Here is a 23867-nt window from a genome sequence, read left to right as displayed (position 1 = left end):
GCCAGTGTGTTCTAATACAGATATTAGCTCCTCCAGCCAGTGTGTTCTAATACAGATATTAGCTCCTCCAGCCAGTGTGTTCTAATACAGATATTAGCTCCTCCAGCCAGTGTGTTCTAATACAGATATTAGCTCCTCCAGCCAGTGTGTTCTAATACAGATATTAGCTCCTCCAGCCAGTGTGTTCTAATACAGATATTAGCTCCTCCAGCCAGTGTGTTCTAATACAGATATTAGCTCCTCCAGCCAGTGTGTTCTAATACAGATATTAGCTCCTCCAGCCAGTGTGTTCTAATACAGATATTAGCTCCTCCAGCCAGTGTGTTCTAATACAGATATTAGCTCCTCCAGCCAGTGTGTTCTAATACAGATATTAGCTCCTCCAGCCAGTGTGTTCTAATACAGATATTAGCTCCTCCAGCCAGTGTGTTCTAATACAGATATTAGCTCCTCCAGCCAGTGTGTTCTAATACAGATATTAGCTCCTCCAGCCAGTGTGTTCTAATACAGATATTAGCTCCTCCAGCCAGTGTGTTCTAATACAGATATTAGCTCCTCCAGCCAGTGTGTTCTAATACAGATATTAGCTCCTCCAGCCAGTGTGTTCTAATACAGATATTAGCTCCTCCAGCCAGTGTGTTCTAATACAGATATTAGCTCCTCCAGCCAGTGTGTTCTAATACAGATATTAGCTCCTCCAGCCAGTGTGTTCTAATACAGATATTAGCTCCTCCAGCCAGTGTGTTCTAATACAGATATTAGCTCCTCCAGCCAGTGTGTTCTAATACAGATATTAGCTCCTCCAGCCAGTGTGTTCTAATACAGATATTAGCTCCTCCAGCCAGTGTGTTCTAATACAGATATTAGCTCCTCCAGCCAGTGTGTTCTAATACAGATATTAGCTCCTCCAGCCAGTGTGTTCTAATACAGATATTAGCTCCTCCAGCCAGTGTGTTCTAATACAGATATTAGCTCCTCCAGCCAGTGTGTTCTAATACAGATATTAGCTCCTCCAGCCAGTGTGTTCTAATACAGATATTAGCTCCTCCAGCCAGTGTGTTCTAATACAGATATTAGCTCCTCCAGCCAGTGTGTTCTAATACAGATATTAGCTCCTCCAGCCAGTGTGTTCTAATACAGATATTAGCTCCTCCAGCCAGTGTGTTCTAATACAGATATTAGCTCCTCCAGCCAGTGTGTTCTAATACAGATATTAGCTCCTCCAGCCAGTGTGTTCTAATACAGATATTAGCTCCTCCAGCCAGTGTGTTCTAATACAGATATTAGCTCCTCCAGCCAGTGTGTTCTAATACAGATATTAGCTCCTCCAGCCAGTGTGTTCTAATACAGATATTAGCTCCTCCAGCCAGTGTGTTCTAATACAGATATTAGCTCCTCCAGCCAGTGTGTTCTAATACAGATATTAGCTCCTCCAGCCAGTGTGTTCTAATACAGATATTAGCTCCTCCAGCCAGTGTGTTCTAATACAGATATTAGCTCCTCCAGCCAGTGTGTTCTAATACAGATATTAGCTCCTCCAGCCAGTGTGTTCTAATACAGATATTAGCTCCTCCAGCCAGTGTGTTCTAATACAGATATTAGCTCCTCCAGCCAGTGTGTTCTAATACAGATATTAGCTCCTCCAGCCAGTGTGTTCTAATACAGATATTAGCTCCTCCAGCCAGTGTGTTCTAATACAGATATTAGCTCCTCCAGCCAGTGTGTTCTAATACAGATATTAGCTCCTCCAGCCAGTGTGTTCTAATACAGATATTAGCTCCTCCAGCCAGTGTGTTCTAATACAGATATTAGCTCCTCCAGCCAGTGTGTTCTAATACAGATATTAGCTCCTCCAGCCAGTGTGTTCTAATACAGATATTAGCTCCTCCAGCCAGTGTGTTCTAATACAGATATTAGCTCCTCCAGCCAGTGTGTTCTAATACAGATATTAGCTCCTCCAGCCAGTGTGTTCTAATACAGATATTAGCTCCTCCAGCCAGTGTGTTCTAATACAGATATTAGCTCCTCCAGCCAGTGTGTTCTAATACAGATATTAGCTCCTCCAGCCAGTGTGTTCTAATACAGATATTAGCTCCTCCAGCCAGTGTGTTCTAATACAGATATTAGCTCCTCCAGCCAGTGTGTTCTAATACAGATATTAGCTCCTCCAGCCAGTGTGTTCTAATACAGATATTAGCTCCTCCAGCCAGTGTGTTCTAATACAGATATTAGCTCCTCCAGCCAGTGTGTTCTAATACAGATATTAGCTCCTCCAGCCAGTGTGTTCTAATACAGATATTAGCTCCTCCAGCCAGTGTGTTCTAATACAGATATTAGCTCCTCCAGCCAGTGTGTTCTAATACAGATATTAGCTCCTCCAGCCAGTGTGTTCTAATACAGATATTAGCTCCTCCAGCCAGTGTGTTCTAATACAGATATTAGCTCCTCCAGCCAGTGTGTTCTAATACAGATATTAGCTCCTCCAGCCAGTGTGTTCTAATACAGATATTAGCTCCTCCAGCCAGTGTGTTCTAATACAGATATTAGCTCCTCCAGCCAGTGTGTTCTAATACAGATATTAGCTCCTCCAGCCAGTGTGTTCTAATACAGATATTAGCTCCTCCAGCCAGTGTGTTCTAATACAGATATTAGCTCCTCCAGCCAGTGTGTTCTAATACAGATATTAGCTCCTCCAGCCAGTGTGTTCTAATACAGATATTAGCTCCTCCAGCCAGTGTGTTCTAATACAGATATTAGCTCCTCCAGCCAGTGTGTTCTAATACAGATATTAGCTCCTCCAGCCAGTGTGTTCTAATACAGATATTAGCTCCTCCAGCCAGTGTGTTCTAATACAGATATTAGCTCCTCCAGCCAGTGTGTTCTAATACAGATATTAGCTCCTCCAGCCAGTGTGTTCTAATACAGATATTAGCTCCTCCAGCCAGTGTGTTCTAATACAGATATTAGCTCCTCCAGCCAGTGTGTTCTAATACAGATATTAGCTCCTCCAGCCAGTGTGTTCTAATACAGATATTAGCTCCTCCAGCCAGTGTTCTAATACAGATATTAGCTCCTCCAGCCAGTGTGTTCTAATACAGATATTAGCTCCTCCAGCCAGTGTGTTCTAATACAGATATTAGCTCCTCCAGCCAGTGTGTTCTAATACAGATATTAGCTCCTCCAGCCAGTGTGTTCTAATACAGATATTAGCTCCTCCAGCCAGTGTGTTCTAATACAGATATTAGCTCCTCCAGCCAGTGTGTTCTAATACAGATATTAGCTCCTCCAGCCAGTGTGTTCTAATACAGATATTAGCTCCTCCAGCCAGTGTGTTCTAATACAGATATTAGCTCCTCCAGCCAGTGTGTTCTAATACAGATATTAGCTCCTCCAGCCAGGTGTTCTAATACAGATATTAGCTCCTCCAGCCAGTGTGTTCTAATACAGATATTAGCTCCTCCAGCCAGTGTGTTCTAATACAGATATTAGCTCCTCCAGCCAGTGTGTTCTAATACAGATATTAGCTCCTCCAGCCAGTGTGTTCTAATACAGATATTAGCTCCTCCAGCCAGTGTGTTCTAATACAGATATTAGCTCCTCCAGCCAGTGTGTTCTAATACAGATATTAGCTCCTCCAGCCAGTGTGTTCTAATACAGATATTAGCTCCTCCAGCCAGTGTGTTCTAATACAGATATTAGCTCCTCCAGCCAGTGTGTTCTAATACAGATATTAGCTCCTCCAGCCAGTGTGTTCTAATACAGATATTAGCTCCTCCAGCCAGTGTGTTCTAATACAGATATTAGCTCCTCCAGCCAGTGTGTTCTAATACAGATATTAGCTCCTCCAGCCAGTGTGTTCTAATACAGATATTAGCTCCTCCAGCCAGTGTGTTCTAATACAGATATTAGCTCCTCCAGCCAGTGTGTTCTAATACAGATATTAGCTCCTCCAGCCAGTGTGTTCTAATACAGATATTAGCTCCTCCAGCCAGTGTGTTCTAATACAGATATTAGCTCCTCCAGCCAGTGTGTTCTAATACAGATATTAGCTCCTCCAGCCAGTGTGTTCTAATACAGATATTAGCTCCTCCAGCCAGTGTGTTCTAATACAGATATTAGCTCCTCCAGCCAGTGTGTTCTAATACAGATATTAGCTCCTCCAGCCAGTGTGTTCTAATACAGATATTAGCTCCTCCAGCCAGTGTGTTCTAATACAGATATTAGCTCCTCCAGCCAGTGTGTTCTAATACAGATATTAGCTCCTCCAGCCAGTGTGTTCTAATACAGATATTAGCTCCTCCAGCCAGTGTGTTCTAATACAGATATTAGCTCCTCCAGCCAGTGTGTTCTAATACAGATATTAGCTCCTCCAGCCAGTGTGTTCTAATACAGATATTAGCTCCTCCAGCCAGTGTGTTCTAATACAGATATTAGCTCCTCCAGCCAGTGTGTTCTAATACAGATATTAGCTCCTCCAGCCAGTGTGTTCTAATACAGATATTAGCTCCTCCAGCCAGTGTGTTCTAATACAGATATTAGCTCCTCCAGCCAGTGTGTTCTAATACAGATATTAGCTCCTCCAGCCAGTGTGTTCTAATACAGATATTAGCTCCTCCAGCCAGTGTGTTCTAATACAGATATTAGCTCCTCCAGCCAGTGTGTTCTAATACAGATATTAGCTCCTCCAGCCAGTGTGTTCTAATACAGATATTAGCTCCTCCAGCCAGTGTGTTCTAATACAGATATTAGCTCCTCCAGCCAGTGTGTTCTAATACAGATATTAGCTCCTCCAGCCAGTGTGTTCTAATACAGATATTAGCTCCTCCAGCCAGTGTGTTCTAATACAGATATTAGCTCCTCCAGCCAGTGTGTTCTAATACAGATATTAGCTCCTCCAGCCAGTGTGTTCTAATACAGATATTAGCTCCTCCAGCCAGTGTGTTCTAATACAGATATTAGCTCCTCCAGCCAGTGTGTTCTAATACAGATATTAGCTCCTCCAGCCAGTGTGTTCTAATACAGATATTAGCTCCTCCAGCCAGTGTGTTCTAATACAGATATTAGCTCCTCCAGCCAGTGTGTTCTAATACAGATATTAGCTCCTCCAGCCAGTGTGTTCTAATACAGATATTAGCTCCTCCAGCCAGTGTGTTCTAATACAGATATTAGCTCCTCCAGCCAGTGTGTTCTAATACAGATATTAGCTCCTCCAGCCAGTGTGTTCTAATACAGATATTAGCTCCTCCAGCCAGTGTGTTCTAATACAGATATTAGCTCCTCCAGCCAGTGTGTTCTAATACAGATATTAGCTCCTCCAGCCAGTGTGTTCTAATACAGATATTAGCTCCTCCAGCCAGTGTGTTCTAATACAGATATTAGCTCCTCCAGCCAGTGTGTTCTAATACAGATATTAGCTCCTCCAGCCAGTGTGTTCTAATACAGATATTAGCTCCTCCAGCCAGTGTGTTCTAATACAGATATTAGCTCCTCCAGCCAGTGTGTTCTAATACAGATATTAGCTCCTCCAGCCAGTGTGTTCTAATACAGATATTAGCTCCTCCAGCCAGTGTGTTCTAATACAGATATTAGCTCCTCCAGCCAGTGTGTTCTAATACAGATATTAGCTCCTCCAGCCAGTGTGTTCTAATACAGATATTAGCTCCTCCAGCCAGTGTGTTCTAATACAGATATTAGCTCCTCCAGCCAGTGTGTTCTAATACAGATATTAGCTCCTCCAGCCAGTGTGTTCTAATACAGATATTAGCTCCTCCAGCCAGTGTGTTCTAATACAGATATTAGCTCCTCCAGCCAGTGTGTTCTAATACAGATATTCGCTCCTTCAGCCAGTGTGTTCTAATACAGATATTAGCTCCTCCAGCCAGTGTGTTCTAATACAGATATTAGCTCCTCCAGCCAGTGTGTTCTAATACAGATATTAGCTCCTCCAGCCAGTGTGTTCTAATACAGATATTAGCTCCTCCAGCCAGTGTGTTCTAATACAGATATTAGCTCCTCCAGCCAGTGTGTTCTAATACAGATATTAGCTCCTCCAGCCAGTGTGTTCTAATACAGATATTAGCTCCTCCTGCCAGTGTGTTCTAATACACGATATTAGCTCCTCCAGCCAGTGTGTTCTAATACAGATATTAGCTCCTCCAGCCAGTGTGTTCTAATACAGATATTAGCTCCTCCAGCCAGTGTGTTCTAATACAGATATTAGCTCCTCCAGCCAGTGTGTTCTAATACAGATATTAGCTCCTCCAGCCAGTGTGTTCTAATACAGATATTAGCTCCTCCAGCCAGTGTGTTCTAATACAGATATTAGCTCCTCCAGCCAGTGTGTTCTAATACAGATATTAGCTCCTCCAAGCCAGTGTGTTCTAATACAGATATTAGCTCCTCCAGCCAGTGTGTTCTAATACAGATATTAGCTCCTCCAGCCAGTGTTCTAATACAGATATTAGCTCCTTCAGCCAGTGTGTTCTAATACAGATATTAGCTCCTTCAGCCAGTGTGTTCTAATACAGATATTAGCTCCTCCAGCCAGTGTGTTCTAATACAGATATTAGCTCCTCCAGCCAGTGTGTTCTAATACAGATATTAGCTCCTCCAGCCAGTGTGTTCTAATACAGATATTAGCTCCTCCAGCCAGTGTGTTCTAATACAGATATTAGCTCCTTCAGTGTCGGACTCCTCCAAGCCAATTTCACGAAGAATTCCAAAGAAACTCCAACTGAGTCAGCGATGGGCTTTTTTTTTTTTGCTAAGTCTTTGAGATAATCAAGTGATTGGTTACAAAATAAAAACTTCAAATTTACTGGGGACCTTAGTTCTTCAGAATAGCCCCCAAAAATTCACCTTGGCTAGAAGTTTAAGAAAACCACTGAAGTATAAATGTTGTGAACATCATGCGCTGTATAATAAATGCTGTGATATTTGGTGTTAGATAATTGTGAAGGAGCATTTTTGGAAGCGTAAAGTAGAATCTGTTGATGCTGGGAAGGAATAAGTAGAGCCAAGCAAAAGAAAAATAGAGAACATGATCCTTCGTACTTGAACCTGGGGTTCACATTTACTGGTTCTGGTGAAAATCCTCATGCGCTGTGTGCTGAAGATCTTGCTCAGGATAGCATGAGACCAAGTGAGGTAAAAAATCCACTTGGAGACCAAACCCCCTGCCCTCAAAAAAAATAAACCAGGCGATGTTTTCAAATGCAAGGACAGGTGAAGGTAATAGATGAGCGAAGAGCTACCTGTGAGAGATTACAGCTATCTGGAAAGATTGAACAGGTTGGGATTTTTTCTTTATAAAATAGAAGACTTAGAGGTGAGGTGAGCTGATGGTGGTCTTTAAAATTATGGGTGGGTTGGACAGGGTAGATGTGGAGAGAATGTTACCACTTGTAGGAGAATCTAAAACTTGGGCCCATAAACACAAGATAGTTACGAATAAATGCAATCGAGAAATGAGAGAATTCTTTACTCGGAGTGGTTAGAATGTGGAACTCGCTACCACAGGAAGTGGATGAGGTAAATAGCTTAGAAGCTTTCCAAAGGAAACTAGACAAGTATGAGAGAAAAAGAAATAGAAAAATCTGCTGAAAGGCTGAGACGAGGTCGATGGAATGGGAGGAGACTGGTGTGGAGTGTAGACACCAGCACTGACTAGTTGGGCCGAATGGCCTGTCTCTGCTGTATATTCTATGTAACCTATGTTGTCTCTTCAAATAGCAACGAATGGAAAATCTCACGCAGTTGGTGGAAGTCTTGTATTGCCAGTAGTGATTGGAATGGCATCAATAGTAAATCTCATCCCCACTATCTGACAGCACAGTAGACACAAAATTGCTGATATGACGGAAGATGTCCGGGAGCAACGAGTCGAAGGGGCAAGGCAAAGCCTTTCTCTCGCAATGCAAACTGGCAAGAGTACAGAATATGCCAGTGCTGAGAGTTTTCATTTGATGCATTAACACATGTGAGATCGAAGAGTACTTTTTATTTTGCCGTTTTGTCCCAGCAAAAACTACTGGCGAGGAGTTCAAACATTTAGACCGGCACATGAAAAATATCAAATAGAATTGTTGTCGATTTGTATAGAATTTAACCAACTCAAAGAATTGAACAAACACGAGTCATAAAATCATAACGGCACAGAAGGAGGCCATTCGGCACATCGAGTCCGTGCCGGCTCTCTACAGAGCAATCCAGTCAGTCCCATTCCCCCGCTCTATCCCCGTAGCTCTGCAAGTTTATTTCCCTCAAGTGCCTATCCAGTCTCCCCTTGAAAACATCGAGTGTCTCCGCTTCCACCACTTCCGTCGTCTGCGTTTTAAAAAATAAAAAAAAAATAAAAAAAAGTTTTTCCTCACATCCCCCCTGTATCTCTTGCCCAAAACCTTAAATCTGTGTCCCCTAGTCCTTGTACCATCAACTAGTGGGAACAGCCTTTCCCCGTCTACTCTATCCAAACCCGTCATAATCTTGTACACCTCTATCAAATCACCCCGCAACCTCCTTTGCTCTCATGAAAACAAATCCAGCTTCTCCAACCTGTCCTTGTAGCTAAGATCCCCCATCCCTGGAACCATTCTGGTAAATCTCCTCTGCACCCTCTCAAGGACCTTCACATCCTTCCTAAAGTGTGGTGACCAGAACTGGACACAATACTCCAGTTGTGGCCTAACCAGTGCTTTATAAAGGTTCAGCATAACTTCTCTACTTTTGTACACAATACCTCTATTTATGAAGCCCAAGATCCCATATGCTTTGCTAACCACTCTCTCAATATGTCACGCCACCTTCAGGGACCTATGCACATTAACTCCCAGGTCCCTCTGTCCCTGCACACTTTTTAAAACTGGGCCATTAAGTGTATATTGCCTCTCCCTGTTCCTTCTGCCAAAATGCATCACCTCACACTTCTCTATTAAATTCCATCTGCCACTTGTCTGCCCATTCTGCTAGCCTTTCTATGTCCTGTTGCAGTCGAGGGTAGTGAGAATGTAGAACTCGCTACTACAGGGAGTGGTTGAAGCGAATAGTATAGATGCATTTAAGGGGAGGCTAGATAAGCAGCTGAGGGAGAAGAGAATAGAGGGTTATGCTGATAGTTGGATAGGAAGGATAGGAGGAGGCTCGAGTGGAGCATAAACGCTGGAGTGGACTGGTTTGGCTGACTCGCCTGTTTCTGTGCCGTATAATCTATGCAATTCTGAGCCTTTCATTGCAAGCTAAGAACTGTAACATTTTACTTTAAGTGCATAATGAAAGAGCTTTGACCAAAAAACATTCCCTATGGAGTAGCTGTAAGCTGGTATTCAGAGGACCTGGGTGTCTTTGTACACGAATCACAAAGTTAACATGCAGGTACAACAAGCAGTTAGGAAAGCAAAATGGTATGTTGGCCTTTATTATAAAATGATTGGAGTAAAGAAGTCTTATGCTATTACACAGGGCCTTGGTGACTCCACACCTGGAGTACTGTGCACAGTTTTTGTCTCCTTACCCAAGGAAGGATATACTAGCCTTCGAGGGAGTGCAGCCAAGATTCACCAGACTGATTCCTGCGATTGGGGGGGGGGGTGGATTGTCCTATGAGGAGAGATTGAGGAAACTCTGCCTATATTCCCTAGAATTTAGAAGAATGAGAAGTGATCTCTGAAATGTATAAAATTCTCAGTGCGTGACGGGGTAGATGCAGGGAGGATGCTTCCCCTGGTTGGAGAGTCTGGAACTTGGGGTCAGGGGAGACTGACCCTGTAGTGTCCGTGTGTAGATAAAGACACTGAAGACAGGAGTTGGTGCTTAGGTATTTACTAAGCAAGTCTGGGGGGGGGGTTCTAAAGGATATATACAATACACAGGCTTATATAGCCCAAGTGGCAATTACCGGCATTACGCACACCTGGGGCTCTTAAAGGCACATACACCACAATTGCTCTTAAAGGCACATACACCACAGACCCCAAGGTCCTTTAGGACTGAGATGAGAAATTTCTTCACTCAGAGGTTGGTGAATCTTTGGCATTCTCTGCCCCAGAGGGCTGTGGAGGCTCAGTCATTGAGTATATTCAAGACAGAGATCGATAGATCTCTGGGCACTAAGGGAATCAAGGGATATGGGGACAGTGCGGGAAGGTGGAGTTGAGGTTGAAGATCAGCCGTGATCTTCTTGCTTGACGGAGCAGGCTTGAAGGGCCCAATGGCCTACTCTTCCTATTTCTCAAGTTCTTATCTAAGACAATGTAACTATATTCCAGTCATTGTCTTCTCTCGTTTTGGACTGTGAAATGTCACACTCCAAAGTTAAAAGATGTAATTCTGGAGAATTTGTCTCGGCGTTGTCTCAGAGTTGTGCCAAAGTGCTGTCCAAAATACTTGTCTACGTTGCCTCGATGTATCCGTGTGAAGTGGGTTTTCCTTGCATACGTAAAGAAGGTGCTTGAATATAGAGACTGATGTGGTTGATGCGCTTCAAATATTCCACAAATTGTTGCTACCAAACTGGCTCATCCTACTCACTGAAACAAGGGTGAAGTCATTGAGTGCTGTTGGATGTTGAAGTTCATTCAGTAGTACAGAAGTGGTACTGTGCCATTTATGTTGCTTTTTGTGTTGAGCAATATGCATGCTAGCTGAGAAAATAAAATCCATTTCCATGCCAAAATACTTTTCTTGGAGAGTATGCTCCACGGCATGAATCTCTGAGTGGGTTGGGAGGGGGGGGGGGGGCGCGAAGCAACAAAAAGGTTTTGGAACCGCTACATTAATAGGCGTGTTTTTCCTGCACATTTAATATCTGTTTGCACTGATGCCAAACTTGCAGTGAAAATCCAGAGTTGAAGCCTGATCTGACTGGAAAGAAGCAGTTTGAGGCTCTCCTCAGTTTAATGTTACAGGGAGCATGAATGCAGTGTTAACCCTGGTTTACAAAGTGCTCAAAATCACCTGACTAAATGTTTAAAGACTGGGGGATTCGCCCTCTCGCTCTTTAATATTGATGGCTGGGAGAGTAACCGCGCACGTGCAGAGCTCTCTGCTGGACAGGAGAAGTCGGGTTTCCACAGTGAAAACTGAGCTTGTGCCTGGCTGGTCCCAGATGGCAGTGAACATGTTTCGTATGATGGGAGAAGCTTATAATGGGATGACTAGTTTGGCTGTCCATTCATAAGAACATAAATAGGAGCAGGAGTAGGCCATTTGGCCCTTCGAGCCTGCCCCGCCAATCAATGAGATCACGGCTGATCTTCTACCTCATCTCCACTTTCCTGCACTGTCCCCATATCCCTTGATTCCCTTAGTGCCCAGAGATCTATCGATCTCGGTCTTGAATATACTCAACGACTGAGCCTCCACAGCCCTCTGGGGTAGAGAATTCCAAAGATTCACCACCCTCTGAGTGAAGAAATTTCTCCTCATCTCAGTCTTAAATGGCCGATCCCTTATCCTGAGACTGTGACCCCTGGTTCTAGACTCCCCAGCCAGGGGAAACATCCTCCCTGCATCTACCCTGTCAAGCCCTGTAAGAATTTTGTATGTTTCAATGGCCTCCTGAGATGCTGAGTGGAGAAGTGAGGTGCCTCTTGTAACGGCTCTCAGTGGGCAGGTTGATGTGATGTGTTCCATGGTCTGGGACTCATAGCCGCAGTCACACTTCGGGTTGTCCCTCCTCTTCCGCTTGTGGAGCGGGTGGCCGCATCGTTCATTCCCTGTGCGGATTGGGTTGAGCGCCGTCCACTTGTTTTCGAGGGAGGTCGAAGCCAGGGACCTCTGCTGTTGGGTCAGTGATGAGGTGTTCGTTCTTTTTATATTGAATGTGTCCCACGATTCCGTCCATCTGGATAGTGGGTCGATACCAGCTGCATGAATATTGGCTGCAATATCGGCCTTAGCATTCACGAAAACGTGAAAAACCCACCATGAAAATGCTTAAAATCGTGCCATTCTAGCAGCGAATAGCTGCAGTATAAATGTGGCCAATGATTCTAAACGCCAAAAATGAAAAAATTTCATTATAGCAGTTAAATTTTACATTTGGATAGGGTGAGTGACCCAGGGCTGTGCCAATTTTGCAGTCTGACCTTGTGTGGTACTGAAAGATGTGAAGTTTACTAATGTTGTATTTGCTGCTCTCCCAATGCTCTGTGAATTTATCCACTTAGGTGGCTCGGTGTCACCTTATCGGATTCAAATTTTGTCTGATAATCGCCCCTGTGAAACGCCTTGGGACGTTTTACTACGTTCAAGGTGCTATATAAATGCAAGTTTTTTTATGACCGAGTGAATGAATCCATCTCAGAGCCATATAATGTGGCAAAAATACACTCGTGATACAGATTTTCATTAATCAGGAAAATGTACAAGTATTGACATTGCTTGGAACACCCACGTTTACAATATTTACCTCCTGAAACTGAATTGCCTGTCGGATAAAAATGTAAAAATATGTTCAGTGACTTGAGTTGGGAGTTTTCACACATTTCCTGAACAGTCAGATCTTTCTTTTGAAGCCATAATTGGCTGCTGCCCATATGCTAACTCGCACCAAGTCCCGTTCACCCATCACCCCTGTGCTCGCTGGCCAAATTGGCTCCCGGTTAAGCAACGCCTCGATTTTTAAAAAATACTCCTCGTTTTCAAATCTCTCCATGACCTCTTCCCTTCCTATATCTGCAACTTTTTCCAGCCCTACAACCCTCCCAGAACTCTGTGCTCAACCAACTCTGGTCTCTTGCGCATTCCCCCATTTCCACCGCCCCTCCCCCCTCCCATTGGTGGCTGTGCCTTCAACTGCCTCGGCCCTAAGCTCTGGAATTCTCTACCTCTCTGCCCTCCTTTAACATGCTTCTTAAAACCTCTTTGACAGGGCTTTAGATATACAGGAAACTTTGTGCTATCCGGCAATCTGGAGCCACCGGCAAAAATCAGCAGCCGTTTTTTATTCTTTTTGGTTTTTTTTGCTTTGTTTGAACAGTCGAGTTGTGCAAGGTCTGTAGCTATAGCAACAGCTTCAGCTACAGAGCTTTAGGGCCACACCCGAGTGTTTAGAAGCTGTTGCTAAGCAACAGTGTTTGTTGTCAAATACGGAGATCTCCGTATCTCTCAACATTAACTCTGGAGAGTACGGCAGTTTTGAGGCAACGGCAGCAGCTCGGTCCCGTGGGTGCCGGATAGCGCAAAGTTTCCTGTAGATATATTTCTTAAGGCTAAAGGGATCAAGGGATATGGGGAGAAAGCAGGGACAGGGTACTGAATTTGGATGATGAGCCATGATCTCATTGAATGGCAGAGCAGGCTTGAGGGGCCGAATGGCCTACTCCTGCTCCTATCTTCTATGTTTTGGTCACCTGTCCGAGCATCTTGCGTGGCTTGATCTCAAATTTTGTCTGGTAACATTCCTGTGAAGCACCTTGGGGTGTTTTACTACGTTAAAGGCGCTTGTACTGTTTGCATTACAACAGTTAGAGCGCCTCTTGGATCTAGTTTTAATTTCTATGTAGTCAATGAATAACTCTTCAAGCTGCACCCTATGGGGTTAAGGCTTGAAGTGGTTATAAAGACTTGTGTTTTGAGTCAAAAATCTTACTACAGTATCAGGTGTGAAGTAGTTGACGATATTTTTTCTGTTTTTATGTGAGAATCTGTTATTGGGGACATCACGCTATATTTATTTTTTTAAAATGTAAACTTCAACTAATTGCTTCCATAAAGTATAAATTATACCTTTTTAATAGATATCCTTTTTGTCAGTGTTTAAAACAGCTCATCGATATTAATCGTGTTTTCTAATTTCTTTTAGCCACCACTCCTTGGTTTGAGGCCTACAGAGAATGCTTCTTCCAATCCATGCCTCCATCAGACCATGAGTTTCTACACCACTACTTGGCATGTATCCTTTTTTTGACTGGTGTATGGTTAATACACGGACTGGATATGCTTATTCTGACCAGGTAAAATGTATTTTTGCTGTGTATCAAGGACCCTATAGGTTTTTTTGGTGCATTAAGTGTATCTGGTTTTTCACCTCTCCCGGGAGATCACATGGGTTTGGGAGGGATGTAGAGTGATAGTAGATTGGCGGTTAGGATCAGATCAGCCATGATCTTATTGCATGGTGGAGCAGGCTCGAGGGGCCGATTGGCCTACTCCTATTTCTTATGTTCTTATGTACACGCATACATTTGTGTATAACTGAGTACACCAGCTCAACATTGCTGTTGGTTTACAGTGAGGAAATAAGTTTAATTCAGCAACAACAACTTGCATTTATAGCGCCTTAAACATAGTGAAGTCCCAGGAGCGTTCTCAAACAAAATTTGACACCGAGCCACGTAAGGAGATTTGACAGATGACCAAAAGCTTGGCCAAAGAGGTAGGTTTTGAGGAGTGTCTTGGAGAAGAGGTTTAGGGAGGGAATTTCAGAGCTTAGGGCCTAGACAGCTGAAAGCACAGCAGCCAATGGAGTGATTATAATCAGGGATGCTCATAATCAGGGATACTCAAGGGGCTGGAATTGGAGGAGCGCAGATATCTTGGAGGGTTGTGGGGCTGGAGGAGATTACAGAGATAGGGAGGGGTGAGGCCAGGGAGGGATTTGAAAATAAAGATGGACCGGGAGCCAGTGTAGGTCAGCGAGCACAGGGGGTGATGGGTGAACGGGGCTTGTTGTGAGTTAGGACACTGGCAGCAGAGTTTTGGATGAGCTCAAGTTGATGGAGGGTGGAAGATGGAAGGTTGGCCAAGTGAGCTTTGGAACAGTCAAGTCCAGAGGTAACACAAGCATGGATGAGAGTTTCAGCAGCAGGTGAGCTGAGGCGGGGGCGGAGTCGGGCGATGTTACGGAGGTGGAAGTAGGCGGTCTTGGTGATGACGTGGTTACGTCGCTGGAAGCTCATCTCTGGGTTGAATACGACACCAAGGTTATTCGGTGGGATTCTGGGACTTAACTAGTGTTTTGAAAATTACATTCCACAGATCTGTCTCTAATTAGGGCCACTGCAGGGTGGCCAGTTAGTCTCTCAAGTCTTTTGTGGCTGAAATTAAGTTATTCACTGTCTTCAGCAACCCTGTCCACCTATTTAGTCCCAATCTTAGAGGTACAGAATGAGTGTGACTAAAGAAAGCATTTGAAGAGCTGTGCTTCATTCCAGAAGTAGGAGGTGATCGCTCCTTTACAATGCAGCTTTCAGTTTTGTTTGTGCTCGGTTTGAAAGTACCTCACTCATTTACTTTCATTGTTGAAAATGGTTCTAGTCTTTTACTGTAAAGTAAAATTCCTGATATTTTTAGGCGTCAGTCAGAAGGTCGAGGATTCGAGCGCACAATCTAGGCTGACAATTTAGTGCAGTATTGAGGGAGTTCTGCACTGTTGGAGGTGCCATCTTTTGGATGAGATGTTAAACTGAGGCCCCCTCTGCCCTCTTGGGTGGATGTAGAAGATCCCATGGCACTGTTAGAACATTTATAGTGCCTGACAGTCAAATGCTGTATATTACATAGGATTTGGGATTTCTGCCAGAGTTCTGGCATTAACATGCAATGCCAATTATTTTTCCATGTCTTTCACAACCTCTGGACACCCCAAAGTGCTTTACAGCCAATGAAGTACTTTTGATTGTAGTCATTTGTGCTGTAGGAAATGTGGCTGCCAATTTGTGCACAGCAAGCTCCCACAAACAGCAATGTGATAATGACCAGATAATCTATTTGTGATGTAGGTTCAGGGGTAAATATTGGCCAGCACACCAGGGAGAACTTCCCTGCTCCTCTTCAGAATAGTGCCGCGGGATCTTTTACATCCACTTGGGGCAAGAGGAGCCTCGGATTAACATCTATCCGAAAGACGGCACCGCCAACAGTGCAGCACTTCCTCAGTATTGCACTGGAAGTGTAGGCCTAGATTTTGTGCGCAAGTCTTTAGTGTGGGTCTGGAACCCACAACCTTCTGAATTGGACGCAAGAGTGCTTCCACTAACCGACAGCTGGCACCACATCTTTCGCAAAGAGATCTGTGCTGTGAGGCTGACACTTTGACTGGATGCTGAGCAGCGTGCTGCCTTTCAGCAGCTTCCTCTGTTTGTCGTGTAGTCATCTTCCAGCTTGGTCCTGGATCTCTTGCACTTTGGCCAAATTAAGTCCTCCTCCTGCATGCTTAGGGACTACGAACCACTGAGGGGAACAGGACACTTCTCTTGTGTGCCACATGATTAACCTGCATTCGGACTTCGCCATGAACACATCTGCCTCGGCCTCTCTCTAGTGACCGCCTCTGAGCTGGAGACTTGGATGTTGTTGAAGAGAGATGAGAATCAGTGATTCGTGTATCACCACGAATTACCAAACATTATTTTACCTTCACCCCCTTTTCTCCTCCCCCCCCCCCCCCCCCCCCACCCCCGCCAACCCCCAACCAAGAGTCGAGCCAAAGGCAGCTGGTCATTTTATTAAACTGATAAATCGTGTTTAAATTGCTTGCTTGTAATGTATTTTCCTTAAGAGTGTTCCTTAAGGCATGCTTGTGGTGTCATCGAGGGACCCTGATCCTGTGGAACAGTTTTTGAGGTTATCGCAAGAGCAACATCGTATTCAACATAGCAGTGACTACTCCTACCCGAAATGGTTTATTCCAAATACACTGAAATATTACGTTTTGCTGCATGATGTTAGCGAAGGGGAGGATCAAAGGTAAGGTTTTTTTTTTATCGTTTGATCTTCGGATACCTCTTTAGAAATGGTGAAAGTTGCCTTCCACCTCTCGGATCAGCGAGTATGGGCTCAAGCTTAGAGGAGGAGGTGGTGCACATGTGGAACAGACTGCCTTGGGAAGCAGTGGACAAATGATGTGGAAAAAACTTGAGGGAGCGCATTAGATAATTAGATGGGGGGCATTTGGTTTTTTTTGGGGGGGGGGGGGCGGGGGGGGGGGTGGGTGCGGCGGGGTGTGCTGGCCAGATGGACTGCAGTGTTTTTTCTGGTTCTGTACTTTCCCATGTTCTTAAAGTCAGACAGTTAGGTTAAATTCTAGACTTCCCAAGCTCCAAGTCATTGAGGAAGTGGCACCCAGAGTGGCCAGATATTCTGCTGCGCTCTGCTGTATCGAGCATTGTTCTGAACAGCAGACCGAGGCAGAATAGATGGGTGCCCCTAAGCCGTAACCCAAAGCGGGTCCTTTTTCCATGATAGTTTATGCTCATCCTAAGTCCGAAAGTTGGTCACAAAATGTCTGCGCCATCACAACTTCAACCACCTCGGCCTTTCTGAAGTCTCACAGTTCACTACCTTTCACCATTGAAGTGCATTGTTGGGAAGGGGTGGGGGGGGAAAGATAGGGGTGACAAGAGATGTATATCTAGTTACAGGAAACTTTGGTTTTTCCGGAGGTTAAAAGTCCGGAAAGCTCTATCTACCGGCAAAATTCAGGAGGCGTTTCCTATAAGTTTTTTTTTTTACTTCTCGTTGCTTTTTTCTCCCCAGTCAGGCTCTGCAAGGTCTGTAGCTAAGCAACAGCTTCAGCTAGAGACGCTTTTAAGCTGCAGCCGACTGTTTTGGAGCTGTTGCTAAGCAACAGGGTTTGTTGATTCACACGGAGCTGAAAATCTCCGTATGTTTCAACATTAGCGCTGGTTTGTCCGGCAGTTTTGATCTAACGGCAACAGCTCGGTCCCGTCGGTGCCGGATAGCACAAAGTTTCCTGTACATAATTCCATGGTGCTTAGAGACTATTGGAGGAAAAACGTTTCTTTCCAATATTCTAAGGATGCTTGCCCATTGCCTGTTCCTTGGCGCTACTTTTAAAAAGTGTACTCCGGGGCTGAAAAAACGAGCACTCAGTCTTTCTGCATGGGAACTCGAATTTTGTAAAATTAAATTTAAAAAAATGTTTCCCTACCCCTCCCTCTAGCATTATCCTGTGACTGACCTGAAGGATGGTTTCAGATGACCTAAGTATCTGAAAGAGGTCCTGAACCGCATACCTTAGGCACTGACTGACCCCTGTATGATATTGGGGGAAGAGCAATAATGAACCGTTACGATCCGTGCTTATATTTGGCATTAGTGGAACTAACTTGCAAGACCCCGTCAATGATCGTCTCAGGATGAGGGGTCGGCCTTTTAGGACCGAGATGAGGAGAAATTTCTTCACTCGGAGGGTGGTGAATCTTTGGAATTCTCCACCCCAGAGGGCTGTGGATGCTGAGTCGTTGAGTATATTCAAAGCTGCGATCGATAGATTTTTGGACTGTAGGGGAATCGAGGGATATGGAGATCGGGCGGGAAAGTGGAGTTGAGGTCGATGATCAGCCTTGATCTTATTGAATAGGCTCGAGGGGCCGTATGGCCTACTCCTCCTCATTATGTTCTAGGGAAGCAAGACTTCAGATCACAAAAAAGTGGCCAAATTACTAATAAAGCACTGCAAATCAACTGCCAGAGAGCTAGGGTTTGAAAGCTAAATGAGAAAAATATTCCTTTGTTTACAATTGATAATTGATCCTCTGATGGCTCGCGATTTAGATGTTGAAAGGGAAATGTCATGGTGATGAATTGTTGATGTTGGTCATCTGCCTCATCGGCAGGGCAGGCCCGAGGGGCTGAATGGCCAACTCCTATTCCTATGAAACAGCTTTGCTAGGTTTGAATCATTATTTATAATACAGGAAACTCTTTGGTATCTGGGACCGGCGTGATGCCGGTTTATCAAAAAGTCTGGATTACAGAGAGGTATAGTTAAAAGGTACGAGAGCCCCGTACACAGCAACAAATCCAGGCTTCCCTGTTGCTTAGCAACAAGTATAGGAGCCCCAGTTACACAGCCACAGATTCAGGAACTGCTACTAACATGAAGTAAAACTTAACCTGAACCTAATCCTGAATTTTGCCGGTTAACAGATTTCTGGTTATTTAGGTGCCGGTAAATCGAGAGTTTCCTGTATGTGGAGGAGGAATTCATTTGAAGAATGACTATTGTAATAGGCTGGCTGCCTTTTGCTGGCATTAAATCGTGTCATGTGATCATTGATGGCCCTCCTCGACATCAAGAGCAAATTGGGACTGTTTTTCTAAAATTGGAACAATTCTATAAAGACAACCGTTCCATTTATCTGTCCCGCAAGATCAGCTCTGTTTTGAATTCAAACAACTTCAGCATGCTTACTTTTCAGATGGATGAATAAAATAAATCTGAAATTTGCACATGTAATTGATCAGTGTCAATTGGATTAATTTGTGACTTTACTGTTAACTATTTTAGGGGGGGGGGCGGTGGAAACTCCAACATAGCCTTGTTCTTGAGCAGTTATTTTTCTTGTGGGGGGAGCTAACTTTTAAAAAGAATTAAATTGGGAGCTGACTCTGTTCTGTATTCCAATGGGCAGTATCCTGAATACTGCAAAATCAGAACCTTCGTTGCATGGCCTTCTACTTGGCGAGATATTCCAAATTTTTCAAAGGCAGGATTGGGTTTGTTTTGTGAATACTTAAGGGCGATGGCACGGAGGGCCTTAATCTGGAGTATTATTTCCAGATGTGTGATGTGTGAAAAGATACAAAATGCCTGCCAGCTGGAGTTTGCATTTCCCTTGTTGAAATGACAAGTGTTTTTGTTGGAGAATGGATATTTCAATAATTATGACCAATTTTGGAGCTGAATTTTTGCACAATAGATTTCTCTGGTAGTTTCTTGTGGTTGTATGGAACTATTTGATCTAGATATGTAATCTTGTGCATCTACACATAACGTAAGAATTAGGAGGAGTAGGCCATACGGCCCCTCGAGCCTGCTCCGCCATTCAATAAGATCATGGCTGATCTTCGACCTCAACTCCACTTTCCCGCCCGATCCCCATATCCCTTGATTCCCCTCGTCCAAAAATCTATATCACAGTCCTGAATATACTCAACGATTCAGCATTCACAGCCCTTTGGGATAGAGAATTCCAAAGATTCACAACCCTCTGTGAAGAAATTCCTCATCTCAGTCTTAAATGGGCAACCCCTTATCCTGAGACTCTGCCCCCTCGTTCTAGACTCTCCAGCCAGGGGAAAACAGCCTCTCCGCATCTACCTTGTCAATCCCCTTCAGAATCTTGTATGTTTCAATGAGATCGCCCCTCATTCTTCTAAACTCCAGAGAGTGCAGGCCCAATCAACTCGCATATAGTGCTTTGTCTGTTATTTATATATCTGGACACTGACCAGATTAATGTGCACTGTAGTAGATAAATGCTGCATTTAATTTTAGTTTCCTTTTTATTTCACTGTCTGATTAATACCCCTGACTTGAGCCATGTTACCTCTGGTTTCTAACTTATCCTGCAGAGCTGAATCTGTTTATGAAGAAATGAAACAGAGATATGGGACGCAGGGATGTTATTTGCTGAAGTTCAACTCTCGGATACCATCAAGTGGAGCAGATGAGCAGATCCCCGACCCTTGGAGTCAGTATTTGAATCGAAATAATTTGCAAAACCAGGTAGGCACTTGGATATACCTCTTTTGAAAGACTGACCTCTGGACATCCTAAAGCGCTACACAGCCAATGAAGTACTTTTGAAGTGTAGTCACTTTTTTAAGGCAAATGGGGCAGTAAATTCCCGTCGACAGCATTGAAATAAGTCACCAGCTAATCTGTTGGTAGTAGAGGGGTAAACCTTGGGCAGGACAGTGGAAGAACTTCCATGCTCTTTGAATAATGTCGAAGAAGAGGTTTAACCCGAGCAGGGAGGTTTCACGCCTCAGCTGAAAGACAACACTTCCGCACTCCCTCAGTACTGCACTGAAGTCAGTTTTTTAATTAGTAGCTTGAGTTTTGTTTCTAACACACTAATGCCAAGTTACTTCCTTGAGCTTTTCCAACTTTGTTGTATACTTAACTGGATGTTGGTGCAGAAGCTAGGTACAGAATGGCCTGCTACAGAATAAAACCCCACCTTCTGAAGGGAATCCCTTACTTTGCACCATTGTGGTCCATTACCCCCCTGTTACTAAGTATTGCAAAATAATTATGGCTCAAACAGGCCATTCCGCCCAACAGGTCCAGGTTTATGATAGCAAAATACTGCGGATGCTGGAAATCCGAAATAACAACAGAAAACGCTGGAAAAACTCAGGCCAGGGCAGCATCTGTGGAGAGAGAAACGGAGTTAATGTTTCAGGTCCAGGTTTATGCTCCTCCACATGAGCTTCCTCCTACCCTTCTTCATTTAACCCCATCAGCATATCCTTTCTCCCTCATGCTTATCTAGCTTCCCCTTGAATACATCTTTAAAGGCATCTATGCCATTCACGTCAACTACCCCCTGTGGTAGCAAGTTCCACGTTCTCACCATTCTCTGGGTAAAGAAGTTTTTCCTGAACTCCCCATTAAATTTACTAGTGACTATCTTGTGTAGCCCCAAGTGAAATTTCCATTTTGCTTTATAGACTCCAAACCACTTGAAACTAGGCTGAAATCACAATGTCATTGTATCCAGCAGAGCAGAGACCTTCATCCCATCAGTCTGAGCTAGGCCTAACCGGTGCTAACCTCACCCCTTCCACCACATTAAACATTCACTCCCTCCACCACCGGCGCACCGTGGCTGCAGTGTGTACCATCTACAAGATGCACTGCAGCAACTCGCCAAGGCTTCTTCGGCAGCACCTCCCAAACCCACGACCTCTTCCACCTAGAAGAACGAGGGCAGCAGGCGCATGGGAACACCACCACCTCCAAGTTCCCCTCCAAGTCACACACCATCCTGACTTGGAAATATATCGCCATTCCTTCATCGTCGCTGGGTCAAAATCCTGGAACTCCCTCCCTAACAGCACTGTGGGAGTACCTTCACCACACGGACTGCAGAGGTTCACGAAGGTGACTCACCACCACCTTCTCAAGGGCAACTAGGGATGGGCGATAAATGCCGGCCTTGCCAGCGACGCCCACATCACAGGAACGAATGAAAAAAACCTAGAGTTTCTCCGTTGTATCTTACGGGAATATGTAGCTTATACCCAATTTTATAAAATGTTATATTTACATTTTATTCTAACGTGTATTAAATTTGTGTTCTCTATTGAAGGAGATCTGTGAAGATGGTCTTGTTCCGCTTGCCAACAAGAGTAAAGAGAACAACACGAATGCACTAGAGCTGGATGGGTTGGACAATTCGATCAACGGTAAAGTCAATAAAAATGTTGGGGCCGTCCTTTGAGAAGGTGTGATGGTTAAGCTGATAAACCCGAAAGAATTCATTTTACATACCATTGTATACCCCTTCACAATGGCAAACTGCATGTGATTTGAATTTCATTTTACAACCATTAATTGGACATGCAGAAAACCCAACTGAGAGCCAAAAATAGCATTTGTTTTTTATTCATTCATGGGAAGATGGGTGTTGCTGGCAAGGCCAGCATTTATTGCCCATCCCTAATTGCCCTCGAGAAGGTGGTGGTGAGCCGCCGCCTTGAACCGCTGCAGTCTGTGTGGTGAAGGTACTCCCACAGTGCTGTTAGGTAGGGAGTTCCAGGATTTTGACCCAGCGACGATGAAGGAACGGCCAATACATTTCCAAGTCAGGATGGTGTGTGACTTGGAGGTGGTGGTGCTCCCATGCGCCTGCTGCCCTTGTCCTTCGAGGTGGAAGAGGTCGCGGGTTTGGGAGGTGCTGTCGAAAATGCTGGAAATACATTGTGGATCAGTCAGCCTATGTAAAGCCAAAGGGCATGTTCATCTTTGGGGGTGGATACTCCATCAGATCCGAGAAAGATCCACAAACATTTTGGTAAGTTTGCAGAAAATAGAGAAAAGGGAAGTGGGGTGGTGGTTGCAAAACAGACTCTCCAATCACAGAGGAAGTTCATTGCCTGCAAACTGTTGTTTGAAAACTCATAATATAAATCAGTGAGGCAGTAGAAAAGCAAAAAACAAACTATGTGCAATTAGTCAGGAGCGGGGTGGGGGGTCCACAGTAATGAAAAGGCAACAAAGTGGGAGCAATTGGGGCACGGAGAAAATACAAATTCAGGAGGTCTGAGATGAAAACAAAGTGCTGCAGAACACTGTGGGTCTGTCAGTCCCAAAAAGACCCAGGCCAACCCCCTCGATACAAACCCTCCCCCTGCCCACACTAACAGGAGTCTAAACCCAAACTATTTTGGGCAGTTCCAGCAGCTGTTTGCACCTTGTTAAAGTGTCGCTGTGTACCTCAGCCCTGTTCAGCTCCGTCGGGTACAGGTGAAAGTGAGCAGACCGCTCTAACACCTGGGTGAGTTCCTGGTGGCCGTAGCTTTGTTTGGAGAGGATGTTGGGGCCATGGGGTGGTCTCATCAGATCAGACCAGGGTGAGACACTTCATTTCACAGTGTCTGCCTTGGCTCAGTTGGTAACACCCTCGCCTCTTGTGTCAGAAGGTTGTGGGTTCAAGTCCCACTGCAGAGACTTGAGCACAAAAATCTAAGCTGACACTCCAGTGCAGTACTGAGGGAGTGCTGCACTGTCAGAGGTGCTGTCTTTGGGTTGAGACGTTAAACCGAGGCCCCCGCCTACTCTCAGGTTGATGTAAAAGATCCCGTGGCACTATTTCGAAGAAGAGCAGGGGAGTTATCCCCGGTGCCCTGGCCAATATTTATCACTCAACCAACATCACTTAAAAAAAAAACAGAATATCTGGTCATTATCGCATTGCTGTTTGCGGGAGCTTGCTGTGTGCAAATTGGCTGCCGCATTTCCTACCTTACAACAGTGACTACACTTCAAAAGTACTTCATTGGCTGTAAAGTGCTTTGGGATGTCCTGAGGTCACGAAAGACGCTGGAGAAATGCAAGTCTTTGAGGAGAAAACCTGTTTTGTCTTTTCCCCCGCTAGAACATAAAATAAGAG

General features: G+C 44.4%; 1 protein-coding gene across 2 annotated transcripts in view; it reads left to right on the top strand.

The window, feature by feature from the left end:
* Positions 1 to 23867, top strand: part of trappc8 (trafficking protein particle complex subunit 8) — a 193443-nt gene that overhangs the window by 52259 nt on the left and 117317 nt on the right. For both annotated transcript variants that reach the window (XM_085992266.1, XM_085992265.1), the window contains 4 exons: positions 13802 to 13891; positions 16512 to 16686; positions 20320 to 20473; positions 22065 to 22161. In XM_085992266.1, the coding sequence (XP_085848392.1) occupies positions 13802 to 13891; positions 16512 to 16686; positions 20320 to 20473; positions 22065 to 22161 (516 nt within the window). The remainder of the gene's footprint in view (positions 1 to 13801; positions 13892 to 16511; positions 16687 to 20319; positions 20474 to 22064; positions 22162 to 23867) is intronic.

This window comes from Somniosus microcephalus, chromosome 7, assembly GCF_052327205.1.
Source record: "Somniosus microcephalus isolate GS21.2 chromosome 7, FLI_Smic_1.0, whole genome shotgun sequence".
NCBI classification, from domain to species: domain Eukaryota; kingdom Metazoa; phylum Chordata; class Chondrichthyes; order Squaliformes; family Somniosidae; genus Somniosus; species Somniosus microcephalus.
This window is presented reverse-complemented; position numbering and strand designations above follow the sequence as displayed.